Here is a 12,099-nt window from a genome sequence, read left to right on the forward strand (position 1 = left end):
AGATACATGGGGACCAAATGCAGAGACGCAGGGGAGAAAGCAGGGCATACCCCGAGACCCAGAGTGGCCAGAAGCCAAGAGGAGGAGAAGGAAAAATGCAGACACACAGATGGCAGAGAGAGAGAGAGGAGGAATGAGCCTGTCACTGAGCTGGTCTTCAGGTGACAGGAAGCCAAACTGTGGCCAGGCCATGGCCGTAGGTGGCCTTTCTGCACCCCCAGACTTTTTGGAGCTCAGTCAGAAGCCCCTTCACAACTAAAGGGTGACCTAGACCTTCTTGGAGCCAGGAGTCAGAGGGTGCCTGGAGCTCACAAGAAAACCCAAGTCCTTACCCCTGAGCTCTGTCCCCCAGGCTTCAACAGGTTGAAATGTGTTTGATGCCTCTTGTGACACCAGGGCCAGCCCACCCCCAGCATCTACCACCCCCCATCCCTTCCCTCATCCCCTCCCCTCACTCACACTTCAGCATCTTCACAGCCACCTTCAGGACAGCATCCTCTTTGCCCAGACCAAAGGCCGTGGCCTCCACCACCTTCCCAAAGGCGCCAGCTCCGAGGGTCTTACCTGCCACGCACACAGGTCCCTTAGGTCCCTGGGCACCAAAGGGCCTCTGTCCAAGGGCCCATGGGCCCCCTGCAACCCCCACAGGCCTTGTGATAGGAAGGTGTGGAGTGCTGAGCTGCCATCTCACCAAACTGCAGGTTGTTCCGGGGGAACTCCCACTTCTCGTTGTAAGGCAGCTGTGTGGGGTCGATGAAAGTGTAACTGTTGCCCTCATAGCTCTCGATGATCTTCCAGCGGACCTGGTACTTGGGCTTCTGCAGAAGAGGAAGGGAGCACATGGCAGTCGGGGCTGGCAGGCAGTTCCTGGACCTTGTTTCTGACCCCCAAGAGCAGGGGTGTGGGCAGTCCCAAGGCGCCCAGTGGGAGAAGGCAGGGCAAGGCCTGCTCTGGGCTGAGAGAGGTCGTCTCATGAACATGGCACTGAGAGCATGTTCCTGCTTGACTCTGCCTTGTTGTGTGACCTTCCCTTCTCCAAGCCTCAGTTTCACTATTTGTGTATTAAAGACTTTGGACAAGACAACCTCTGAGGGCCTTGATATCTCTGATAATCTGGTAATTCCTGAGCCAGGAGGGAGGGTGGAACTTGAGATCTTATCCATCCGTTCATCCGTCCATCCATCTACCCATCCATCCACCCACCCAACCTCCCATCCAAATATATATGTATTTTTAATTGTGATAAAACATACATGAAATTTACCATTTCGACCATTTTTAAGGTTATGGTTCAGTAGTATTAAGTAAATTACATTTTACCTTGTCATGCAACCAATTTCCAGAGCTCTTTTCATCTTGCAAAACTGAAACTCTGTTCCCGTTAAAGAGCAACTCCCCTTTCCCTCCTCCAGCCCCTGGCAACCATGATTCTGCTGTCTCTGTGAATTGTACTGCTCTAGGCACTGCACCTCAGTGGACTCACACAGCATGTGTCTATTGGGATTGTCTTATTTCACCCAGCGTAATGTCTTCAAGGTTCATTCATGTTGCAGCATAGGTCAGAATTCTCTTCCTTTTTAAGGCTGAATAATAGTAGCCCATCCACATACTTTCTTGAACATCTATTTGTGTCAGGCACCGCTGATTCAGAGTTGAACAGGACAAAGTCTCTGCCCCTCCATGGAGTTTGCATTCTAGTGGCTGAGAGAGGCATTAAACGCAAATATATATGTATGTAGGAAATTCTCAAGTGGTGCTATGAAGAAAATAAAGTAAGATAAGTCAGGGAAGGCCCCTAAAGAGCCCACCATGTGACCATCAGACGAAGAATTTTCCAGGAACAGTACATGGAAATGCTGTATGCTTGATGTGGGAACGATCCTGGCAAGTTTGAGCTATAGGAAGGCAGCCATCGTGGCTTGAGGGAAGTGAGGGGCAGGTTCCAGAAACAGGAAGGTCTTGAGGGCTATGATAAGGTGAGTGGGTTCCCTTTTGGGATTTTTTTTTTTTTTTTTCCAAGACAGGATCTCTGTCCCCCAGGCTGGCATGCAGTGGGGCAGTCTTGGCTCACTACAGCCTCGATCCCCGAGGTTCAAGCAATCCTCCCACCTCAGTCTCCCAAGCAGCCGGGACTACAAGCATGTGGCACCACACCTGGCTAATTTTTGTAGAGACGGGGCTTTGTCGCAGCCTAGGCTGGTCTTGAACTCCTGATCTCAAGCAGTTTGCCTGCCTCGGTCTCTCAAAGTGCTGGGATTACAGGCATGAGCTACCATGCCTGGCCGGGCAGTGAGAGACCCTGAGAGTTTGACACAGGTGAGTCGCCATCTGACTTTTTTTTTTTTTTTTGAGACAGGGTCTTGCTCCTTCACCCATGCCGGAGTGCAGTGGCATGATCATAACTCACTAGGCTCAAATTCCTGGGCTCAAGCAATCCTTCTGTCTTGGCCTCTCAAAGTGCTGGGATTATAGGCATGAGCCATCGCACCCAGCCTTGACTTTACCTTTTTGAGAGAGAAAGAGAGACCCTGCCCACTAGATAGATTCTGGAGGACCAGGACCTTTGGAAAGACCCGATTTCCTTCCTTAGGCTCTCCATGCTGTTACCACCCAGCCAGGGGAGGCAAGCCCTGGGATGTGGGGAGGAGAAATGGCTGTACCTGTTTCTTGCCCAGGGGTGAGCTGCTGAGGGGGAGTACCATGCTAAGGGTTGCCCATGAGAAATGCTGATGAAGACCAAGTTGAGGGGGAAAGTGGAAGCTGGGGTGGGGCAGTGGAGGACACGGAGGCCCTGGGTCAGCAGAGCAACTCTTTCCGGCCAGGCCTTGGGGATGGGACCAGCTTGGCTGTGCCTGCAGCTGGGCTCCTTCCCTGGGCACCCGAGCTAGAAACTTAAAGGAAGTGTGGACCAGTGCTAGGGAAGAGGCTGGCCTTTAGCTGCAAGTCCTGGTTGAGAGAAAAGATTCCAGTCATGTCCTTTGCAGCAACACAGTGCAGCTGAAGACCATTATCCTAAGCAAATTAACACAGGAACAGAAAACCTACATACCGCATGTTCTCACTTAGAAGTGGGAGCTAAATATTGAGTATGCATGGGCATAAAGATGGCACCAGCAGACACTGGGGGCTACTAGAGCAGGGAGGGTGGAAGCGGGCGAGGGTTGAAAAACTATGGGTGCTATGCTCAGTACCAGGTGATGGGATCCATATTCCAAAGCTCAGCATCACGAAACATACGCATGCAACAAACCTGTACATCTATCCCCTGAATCAAAAATAAAATGTGGACATTTTTAAAGAGAGAGACAGGGAGAAAGCTTCCAGCTAACCATCAGGAAGAACTTCTAGCTGGTAGTTAGGGAGAAAAGACTGCAATTAGAAATGAGAAGGAACTAACTTCCAGGCTCTGATTCGGAAGGGCGGACTACAGGTGAACTTCAGAGCCTCTGTGTTATAGCTTGGGAGAGAGTCTGAAATGAGACACAGGGAGAAGAACTTCTCAAGCCTCTGAGGATCCAAATCCTGCCCGTGGGTGCCTTCCCAGCCCAAAAGACAGCGACAGGGTGAGGAGGGGATTCTTCAACCTCTCCCGGCCACTTCCATCTCTAGTAGCCTCTGTGGCCAAGACTGTTTTTTCTCACCACTTCTTGTTCCTCTGTCCCTCTGCAGCTGGGCTGAGTCAGCCCCTCCCTGCCCCCAGCTGGGCAGGGGGCACTGTTGAAAGGGAGGGGATCAAGGAGGAAGAGGTTTGGCTGGATTCTTAGATCTCTGAATCCTAGGATCCTATTCCTGGAAATGGACCAAGCTGCCTTCTACCTGCCTCAGGAACCCTCTCCTGCCCCTGCTGGGCCTGTAAACCTCCCAGGGCACCTGTGCCATCCCTGGAAAGGGCTCATGGGCGTCTACCCAGAGGCAGCCTCTCTTCCAAAGAACTATGAGTGAGAGATCAAGAGGTGGGGATGGGCGAGGCTTCCTGAGAAGGGTGGACATAATTGTCATGATGGCAGCGAGTTCTTCCACAGCTCTTCCTGGGAGTGGGGCGCTGCACTAGATGCTTGAAGCACATCATCCCACTGATTCCTTGCAATGGGCCTAAGCCCCAGGCCCACCCCCCGACTTCTTCCCTTCCTCCCATCCTCCCCACCAAAGGGGGCATGGAGGCAAAGTCCCGGTCCCCTCCCCATCTAGGCCTGCTGGTTCTGGGTGAGTGGATGTTCTCCATCCCAGGAGGGTGGAGATCTGAACGATTCCCAGGGGAATCTTTGGGGACCCTCCTGTCCCTCCTCAGAGCTCAGTTCCAGCCCCCAGAATCGTAGTCTTTCCAGCAGCCTCCCTGGACCCTCCCTTCCCTGCTGCCTCAGCCATTTCCCTGTGCGCCTCCTCCTCCAGGAGAGCCTGCTGACTCCTGCCCTTTTCTCTTCCCCCACGGCCCCCCTTGTGGTCGCTCTGGGGGACAGAAAGGTGATGACTCAGCCCTGAGGCAGAACAAACACTCCCCACAGACAGGCCACTTCTTTCGCCAGGCCTGGGCAATGAGGAGAGGCTGGGCTGAGTCCCCAGTGAAGGGGCAAGGCTCCGAACCTCATGGGGCAAGGCAGAGGAGGATGGGAAGGCAGGCACTTAGCACGGGCATGACCATCCTGACCCCTCAAAGTCTGGTCCCATGGGTGGACACCTCGGCCTGGAGCTAAAGGGTCTGTGAATGGGTGTAGGGGAGGAGGGTAGCTGCAAGTCTTCTCGCAGCCTTGCATGGGCTCCAGGGACAGCTGAATTTCCTGGACAGGAAGTGTGGAGGTGACATGTTCCAAAAATGGTCCGATGGAGAGGGGATACAGAGTTCCTAAACCACAGCCAAGGGGGCTGGCCAGCCCAAGGCAGAAAGGGCCACAGGGGGCCCTAGGCCCTTCTCTGGAATCTCTGCATGGCTGTCCTGGCAGCTCTGTGGGCACTGTGAGGCAGTTTTCAGTTCCATGTAAGGAAGAACTGTGCAAACACTGGAGCTGCTCAGAGAAGGAACGGGTGGCCCCAAGAGTGAGTAAGGTCCTGTCCCTGGAGGTGGGTGGGCTGGGCCAAACAACTGCTTTGGGTGTGTAGTCAAGGAGATGATGCCCAACCTCAGACCTCCCCCTCCTTCCACCATCCCAAGATGCATGAGCTAACTCTGGTTCCCCAACACACTTCCTCCTGGGACAAGAGTGTGCAGCTCCCATCACAGAGACTCTCTCGTCCAGCACCCCGCTCAGTCCTCTGTGTGTGTTGTCGTACGGAATCCCTCACAACAGGCTGTTAACGATCCCATTTTACAAATGGAGAAGAGACTTAGACACACCAATTTTCCCATCATCCCATAGCCAGAGCTTGGCAGAGGCAGGATTTGGACCCAGATTCACTGAAGTCCAAGTTTCTGGTTCTTAAACTAGACCACCAGTGGGCTCTTGGCATGTCAGAGGAGGAGGGGTTGTTAAAGAGCACCCAGCCCCATGGTACAAGAGGGAAACTAAGGCCCAGAGAGGACAGAGAGTCAGCCGAGGTTACATGGCAAAACAGTGTCAGGGCTGGACCTAGATCCCGAGGTCTTGACCGGAGCTGCCCTCAGAGCAGCCTTCTCATGCTGGGTGCTGGCGGGAGTAGACAGCCCGATCCATGTGCCCCTGGGGCTCCCCCAGCATCCCTTCCAACCTGCCCACTTCAAGCCCTCTTCTCACAAAAGCCCCAAGGGGGTGTGGGGAAGAAAAGGTAGCCAAGGGGACACAAGATGGGTCATTCAGCCCTTGATCACACCACTCCCTTGTTCAAACCCACTGATGGCCTTGGACTGACAGGGTGGGGTCCAACCCTTCAGACCCCCAACCCCACCCTGGTCTTCCCCTCACCTGCACCTCTGCACACTTTGCCCTCTCCCCCCAGAGATGCCCTTTCCCTTAGTCTCATCTCCCCTGCTGCATCCTTCATCCTCCAAAGCCCATCCCACCAATGCCAAGCCACCTCCTCCCGGAAGTCTCCCTTACCCACCAGCCTGAAAAGTCCCTCCACCTCTGAACTCCCACAGCCCTCTGGCCTGGTCCTCTCAGCTTCTGATCACATTGCACATGGTCTTTGTGTGGGCAGGCAGGCAGTGGAGGCCATGGGCTCTAGGGACAGAAGCCCCTGGGGCCCAATGCCAACCATATCCCTCAGCCCCTTGGGGTTTTTTTTTTTTTTTAACCTTGCTGAGCCTCAGCTTCCTGATGGGTAAGATACTGACTAGTATACTTCCTGCCTCCAGCTTCTTGTGAGGGTAAAATAAGATGAGTCAATGTTTCACATAATGATTGGGACATGTTTTGGAGTGAGTCCTCCTTCAGGGTTAAAAACCAGACTCTGCCTTTGACCAGCTGTAGACAAGGGCAACTGTCCCAACCTCTCAGAACCTCAGTTTACAACTCTGTAAAATAGGCTAATGCTAGCTGCATACAATGGTTGCTGAGGGCATTAAATGAGATGATGTAGGTAACATGCTACAGAAAAATGCCCCTCAGATCACTATCATATACTGAGCAGGCAGTGACAGGAAGCACACTATATGCAACATGCACTAAATTGTGGCTTTGGCTAATAGGACAGTAACATGAAGTAATGAAGAGGATGATGGTCACAGGCCCTCGTCTTCAGTAGACCACGTGCTTCTTAGGGCAGGGCTCAGGCCTGGCCCAGGGGACACCACACTTGTATGTCCATTTCTTCTGCCCCGTGCTGGGTGCCAGGACACCCCCGGGCTGAGACAGGATCCCAGGGCTGTGCTGCTCCAGAATGCCATTCCTCTCCTCATAGCCTCTCACTCTATAGTCCATGCCCTTGTTTTCATGGCTTTTTGTTTGTTTTTTGAGCTGGGATCTGGCTGTATCACCCAGGCTGCTCCCTAACTCCTGGCCTCAAGCGATCCCCCTGCCTCAACCTTCCAAGTAGCTGGGATTACAGGTGTGCCCTTGCTTTAATGGCTATTTGATTAGCACCTGTTTCTCACACTAGACAGTAAACACTATGAGGGCAGAGCCTCAGAGGCCACCCAGCAGCCGGCTCATGTTGGCATACAGTAGGCACCCACTAAAGAGCTGTTAGCTGATGGACTGACTGAGGAGGAGGAAGGGTGAATCCATGCAGCCTGGGGGTACCATCCAAATCTGGCTCACTCAGGCGCCTGGCAGCCCCACTCCGCTCCGGCTCACCTGCTTATACTTGTACAATAGCAGCAGGAGCAGCAGCAGCAGTAAGGCCATGATGGACATGCAGGCGACCACCACTGGTGTGAAGAGGAACTCATCTGGGGGATGCGTGCGGGCTCCTGGAAGGCATGAAGCAAAGCAGTGAACAGGCAGGGGTGCCTCTGAGCCCCCTCCCTGAGGTCAGGCCTGCACACTGCCTGGAACACAGTGGGTGCTCAATAAATGCTTGTTGACTGAATGAAGCATCCCCCACTGGAAGCCTCTGGGGCCTCTCCTGCACACCCTCCCCAAGAGAAAGGCAGAGAGGACGGCCTCTTCAGCTCTGCTCATGCCCAGCCCCAAACCCTGTCCAGAGTCACAGCCTCCTGTGGCTGGGGGTAGGGAGCCTCTGGGGTCATGCAGTCTCACCCTCTGCCAGTGCAAGAAACCTCTCTGCAGCGGCCTGGCCTGGTGCCCAGCCATGGCTCGCATGCACAGCCCCAGTGACGGGAGGTAATGAGCATGCACTACACCTCCAGGAGGCTCGTTCAGAAAGGCCTTCTGGAGGTCACACTGCAACCTTCCTCTCCTGCACTTCCCCTGCAGCTTCCCCACGTGCCCTTTGGAATCATACAGCCCTTCTGAGGGTCTAGCAAGCCAGGCTTGTGGCCCCTGGGTCTCCTCTTCCCCAAATCTATAATCCTAGTTCTAGTGATGTTTTGGAGGACATAATTTCAACTTCCTTGCTCAGATCAATAACTTAGATCTGCAGTCAAATTTCACCTGTGCCACTTAGGAGCTGTGTGACATTGAGCCTAGGGAAAATTACATTTATTTCGTAGGTTTGTAGGAAGGAGTTAATCGAGATAATCCCCATAAAGAGCTTAACACAGTGCCTGGCGCAGCAGAAGCCTTCAACAAAATGTTGGCTTTATTGTAATATACAACCTCCAGCAGTGAGACCCAGCATGGCCACAGGCACCTGCATGCAGTTGGACCCTGGTAACAGTTGCTCCAAGGCCAGCAGCTGGGGACATGAGTGACCACCTCTGAGCCAGGCAGATGCCAGGGTCTGGCACACAGTGGGTGCCAGAGCCTGGTTGTCAAAAGCCTGAGGATGCTGTGGGCCTCTGAGAATCACAGAACTAGCTGGTAAGGAGCCTTTGTGTAAAGCAGAGGGGCAGCCTGTGTTGTGCACAGGGCCGGGCATCATCCCCCGGGGCAGCCTCTTGCACAGCAACCTCAAATGTATAGACTGTGTCTGGAGCAAGAGGAGAGAGTTGGAGAAGGCCGTCCTGAGCTGGCCCTGAGCTGGAGATGGACAGACTGTTTCCTTGCTCATTGCCTGCCTCCCTCATCAGCCTCTAAGCTCTGGGGAGGCACTGCTTCCCTGCATAGGGCACGTCCCTGGCACACGGTGCATAATGCCTGCACATACTTGTGAATAAATGCATGAGTTAGAGTGCAGGGATAAGAGTGGGGGCCAGTTTCTTCAGGCTGCTTTCTCTCTGCTTTCTCAGAGACTGCCCCATCCTACTGCTTCGGGAGACCTGCCAGGCAGGAGAGGCTTGGACTGGCCCAGAGAGGTGGACCTTGGTATTGCTAGGATCTGCTCCAAAGGTGGATCTGACCCCAGCTCCCTCGGCAGGCGGGGGGTGGGGAGCCGCCTAAAGGAGCCGGGGCTAGGGGATGGGGGGGGGGTGGGTGTGAAGGCTCCCACTCACCTGCAGAGATGGGTATGAAGGCCCAGGAGCCACTCCCCACGCTGTTGTGGGCCCTGCACTCGTAGGTTTGGTTGTGCTCTAAGGTCTCAACAGTCAGCAGGCTTTGCACGGTCACCTTGTGGAAGGGCTCCTGGCTCAGGACCTCAGGGTATGGGTCATCCCAGACCTGCAGCACTTGGGCCTCATCACACCTGGAAAAAGCAGAATGTGGCTCAGAGCTTCAGGGTTCCCAGCGCCAGCATGTCCCTCCCACCTACAGGGTGCCCAGCCCCTGAGCCCCGGTGAGGGAGGTGAGTGGAGCCCACTTACCTATCAGTGTGGCCACTGCACTGCAGCCATGTCACGTTGGGCTGGGGGTACCCGGAGGCAGCACACACAAGGGTGCCAGAGCCATTGATGAAGGTCCATATGACACTTACCTCTGGGGGGTCTGAGGAAGAAAAGAGGAGGCACCAGGTCACACTCTCCCCGCCACCTCCCGATCTCCCAGTACCTCCTTCCCTGTGCCCTGTCCCCGTCCACCCCATCCCTCCAGGCAGTCCCAGGGCCTCCACCACAGGTGGCACTCGGCCCCAGCACTCACATCGAAGGGTGAGCTCAAATGTCAGAGCTCTCCAGCCTCCTGGGTTTCTGGCTAGGAAGGAGTAGCGGCCAGCCTCAGAGGGCTTCAGGCGGGGCAGAGAGAGGGTGAAGGTGTGCCTGCAGGCAAGAATCAGGTGGTGTTGGTGAGCCCCAGCCTAGTATGGCCCCTACCAGGATTGCAGTCAGATAACAGCCTTAAAGGGGTTTATTTTATTTTTGGTAAAATATCCAGGGCCCAACGGCCTTGGGTAAGCCAGGTACTCAGGCAGGGTGCCATTGAGACATACAAAAACCACCAATCCCATTTCCTTAGTTGGTTTTCTTATCTGAAAGTGTTTTTTTTTCTGAGGTTTAATAGAAGTGATGTCTTCAAGGTGCTGGGAGGCATATCACAGGTCCCCTATGTTGACCACTGTCACTGGACTAAGCTTTCATGAAAGCTGCAATCCCTGCTGAAAATCCCTGAAGTGCCAATCTTGCCAAGAGGGACTGAGAAAGAGACAAGAGGCAGGATGTAGGGCCCTGGGTTCTAAGCCATGTTGCTGCAGAGACTGGGGTTCAAGTCCTGGTGCTGCCGTTTTTTGGCTGTGTGACCTTAGACAAGTACTTAACCTCTCTGATCCCTCACTTCCTTTGCTGTGAGAGTGATATCAATGGTTATTAATTCACAGGCTTGGCCTAAGGATTAAAGGGATACGTAGTTAGGGTGCTTGACACAGAATTTGACTCTTTGTGGGCACTCAATTTAACGGTACCCTTTATCACAGAAAAGGCCCGGGAGCGAAAACAATAAAAATCATCTTTGGCTGATTCTGGGAAAGTTTTTGTTTTATTCTTTCTTTAACCTCTATTTTACAATTTGTCCATAACGAACATGTGTTGTTTAGGTAATAAATACATTTTTTAAAAAGTCCCCCAGTTCACTGTCAAAATAAATAAAATTTTAAAAATTATAGCCAATGGCCAGTTCTTGCTTGGGAAATGTCTGCAGCTACTACTGGACTAAAATCTATGGTATTCAGAGAGCAGTCTCATCCAGCCAGACCCTGGGCATATAGAAGCCCTCTGTCCAGGTCACTTCTTGAGATAACTAACCCCTTTAACTAAAAAGAATTTGACTTTTTTGGATGATTGAGTCACCATTATGAACAGCCCACCACATGAACTAGAATTCCGTGGCTGTTTGGTGCCCGGGCTTGTCTGCCTTGTGCTGAATGGGCCCAGACTACTGTGTTTTAGGGGATCTCGTGTTCCTTTCCTCAGTGTCTCCGTGGCTTATGGACCCATTAAACCCATCCATGGACCAACCCCTCCAAAGGGCCTACAGACTCCAGATTCAGAACTTCTGCTTTAAATGAGAGGAAGGCCGAGACCTGGCCGGAAAGGAACTGAGAGGAGGAAGATGAGGACAAGAAAACATCCTTGTTGCTTCTGACAATTGACAAGCAAGATTCTGGGAATCAATGAGGTTTGGGCTTCCAGAGCTAGAACGAGAATCCCAAAGAGTTTTGGAGTTGTCTAAGGGATCCACACAGGGATGACAAACAGATCTCTCACGGGCCAACTATGCTGGAAATACTGCCTGGGGCCTGTGTTGAGGAGGACTCTGAGGCCGCATCTACACTCTGCAGAAGAGAGTTGCAGAAAAATGAATGAGAGTGAGCGTGACATGCACACCACGTATTCGCTGCCCTTAAGCTGTACTGTCTCGTTCCGAAAGGGCAGGGTATGAATGATTCTTTTAGGCCAGGCACAATGGCTCACACCTGTAATCCTAGCACCTTGGGAGCCCGGAGGCAGGCAGATCACCTGAGGTCAGGAGTTCGAGACCAGCTGGCCAACATGGTGAAACCCTGTCTCTACTAGAAATACAAAAATTAGCTGGGTGTGGTGGTGGGCATCTGTAATCCCAGCTACTCGGGAGGCTGAGGCAGGAGAATCACTTGAACCCGGGAGGCTGAGGTTGCAGTTTTGCAGTGAGCCGAGATTACGCCATTGCCCTCCAGCAACAAGAGCAAAACTCCGTCTTAAAAAAAAAAAAAAAAAAAGGAAAGAAAAGCAAAAGAAAAGAACGAACTATTTTAATACCTGAGTTAATACCTGGTATACCTGGTATGAGTGTTCCTCTTAGGCACAAAGCTTTCTTATTTAGAACCTACCTGCTTAAGCCACTTTGGATGAGAAAGCAAGACCCCAAGAACACAGTTCATAAGCAGACAGGAAAAAGATCTCTAAAATGTGTGTGGAATACACAGGATTGTGGGAGTGGAGAGATGGAAGAAGAGTGGGTGTGGAGTTATTATAGATTGCACTTCATGGGAAGAGTTTTGAGCTTACAGAGAAGAGCAGCCAGTGAGAAATTCTCAGGGCTGGGTGATCGCAATCCTTTAAAGAACATTTCATGTATCTGTGATTGTGTGATCTTAATTCCCTCTTCCCCTCCCTCCAAGCTTTTGTATGTAGCAGATAACTTGTGCAGTCATTATCAGGAGTGTGTCTATGAGTGGGGCTGTTTTCTGCATTTAGATTGGCCCCAAGAGAAGAAAATGAATGAGGTTGAGGGCTCTTGAAGGACCATGAATGAGAAAGCGCACTCCCAAGAAACGGTAGAA

The 12,099-nt window shown here is 52.6% G+C and overlaps 1 protein-coding gene across 1 annotated transcript in view; it reads right to left on the minus strand.

Annotated features, from left to right (window-relative positions):
- The window catches only part of CSF1R (colony stimulating factor 1 receptor), a 39,578-nt gene that overhangs the window by 7,875 nt on the left and 19,604 nt on the right, over positions 1 to 12,099 (minus strand). Inside the window, exons 9-14 of the mRNA XM_054487736.1 lie at positions 9,489 to 9,604; positions 9,215 to 9,335; positions 8,906 to 9,096; positions 7,206 to 7,321; positions 692 to 818; positions 460 to 564 (exon numbers count right to left, since the gene is read on the minus strand). Coding sequence (XP_054343711.1) covers positions 460 to 564; positions 692 to 818; positions 7,206 to 7,321; positions 8,906 to 9,096; positions 9,215 to 9,335; positions 9,489 to 9,604 — 776 coding nt within the window. The remainder of the gene's footprint in view (positions 1 to 459; positions 565 to 691; positions 819 to 7,205; positions 7,322 to 8,905; positions 9,097 to 9,214; positions 9,336 to 9,488; positions 9,605 to 12,099) is intronic.

Source organism: Pongo pygmaeus, chromosome 4 (assembly GCF_028885625.2).
Source record: "Pongo pygmaeus isolate AG05252 chromosome 4, NHGRI_mPonPyg2-v2.0_pri, whole genome shotgun sequence".
NCBI lineage: Eukaryota > Metazoa > Chordata > Mammalia > Primates > Hominidae > Pongo > Pongo pygmaeus.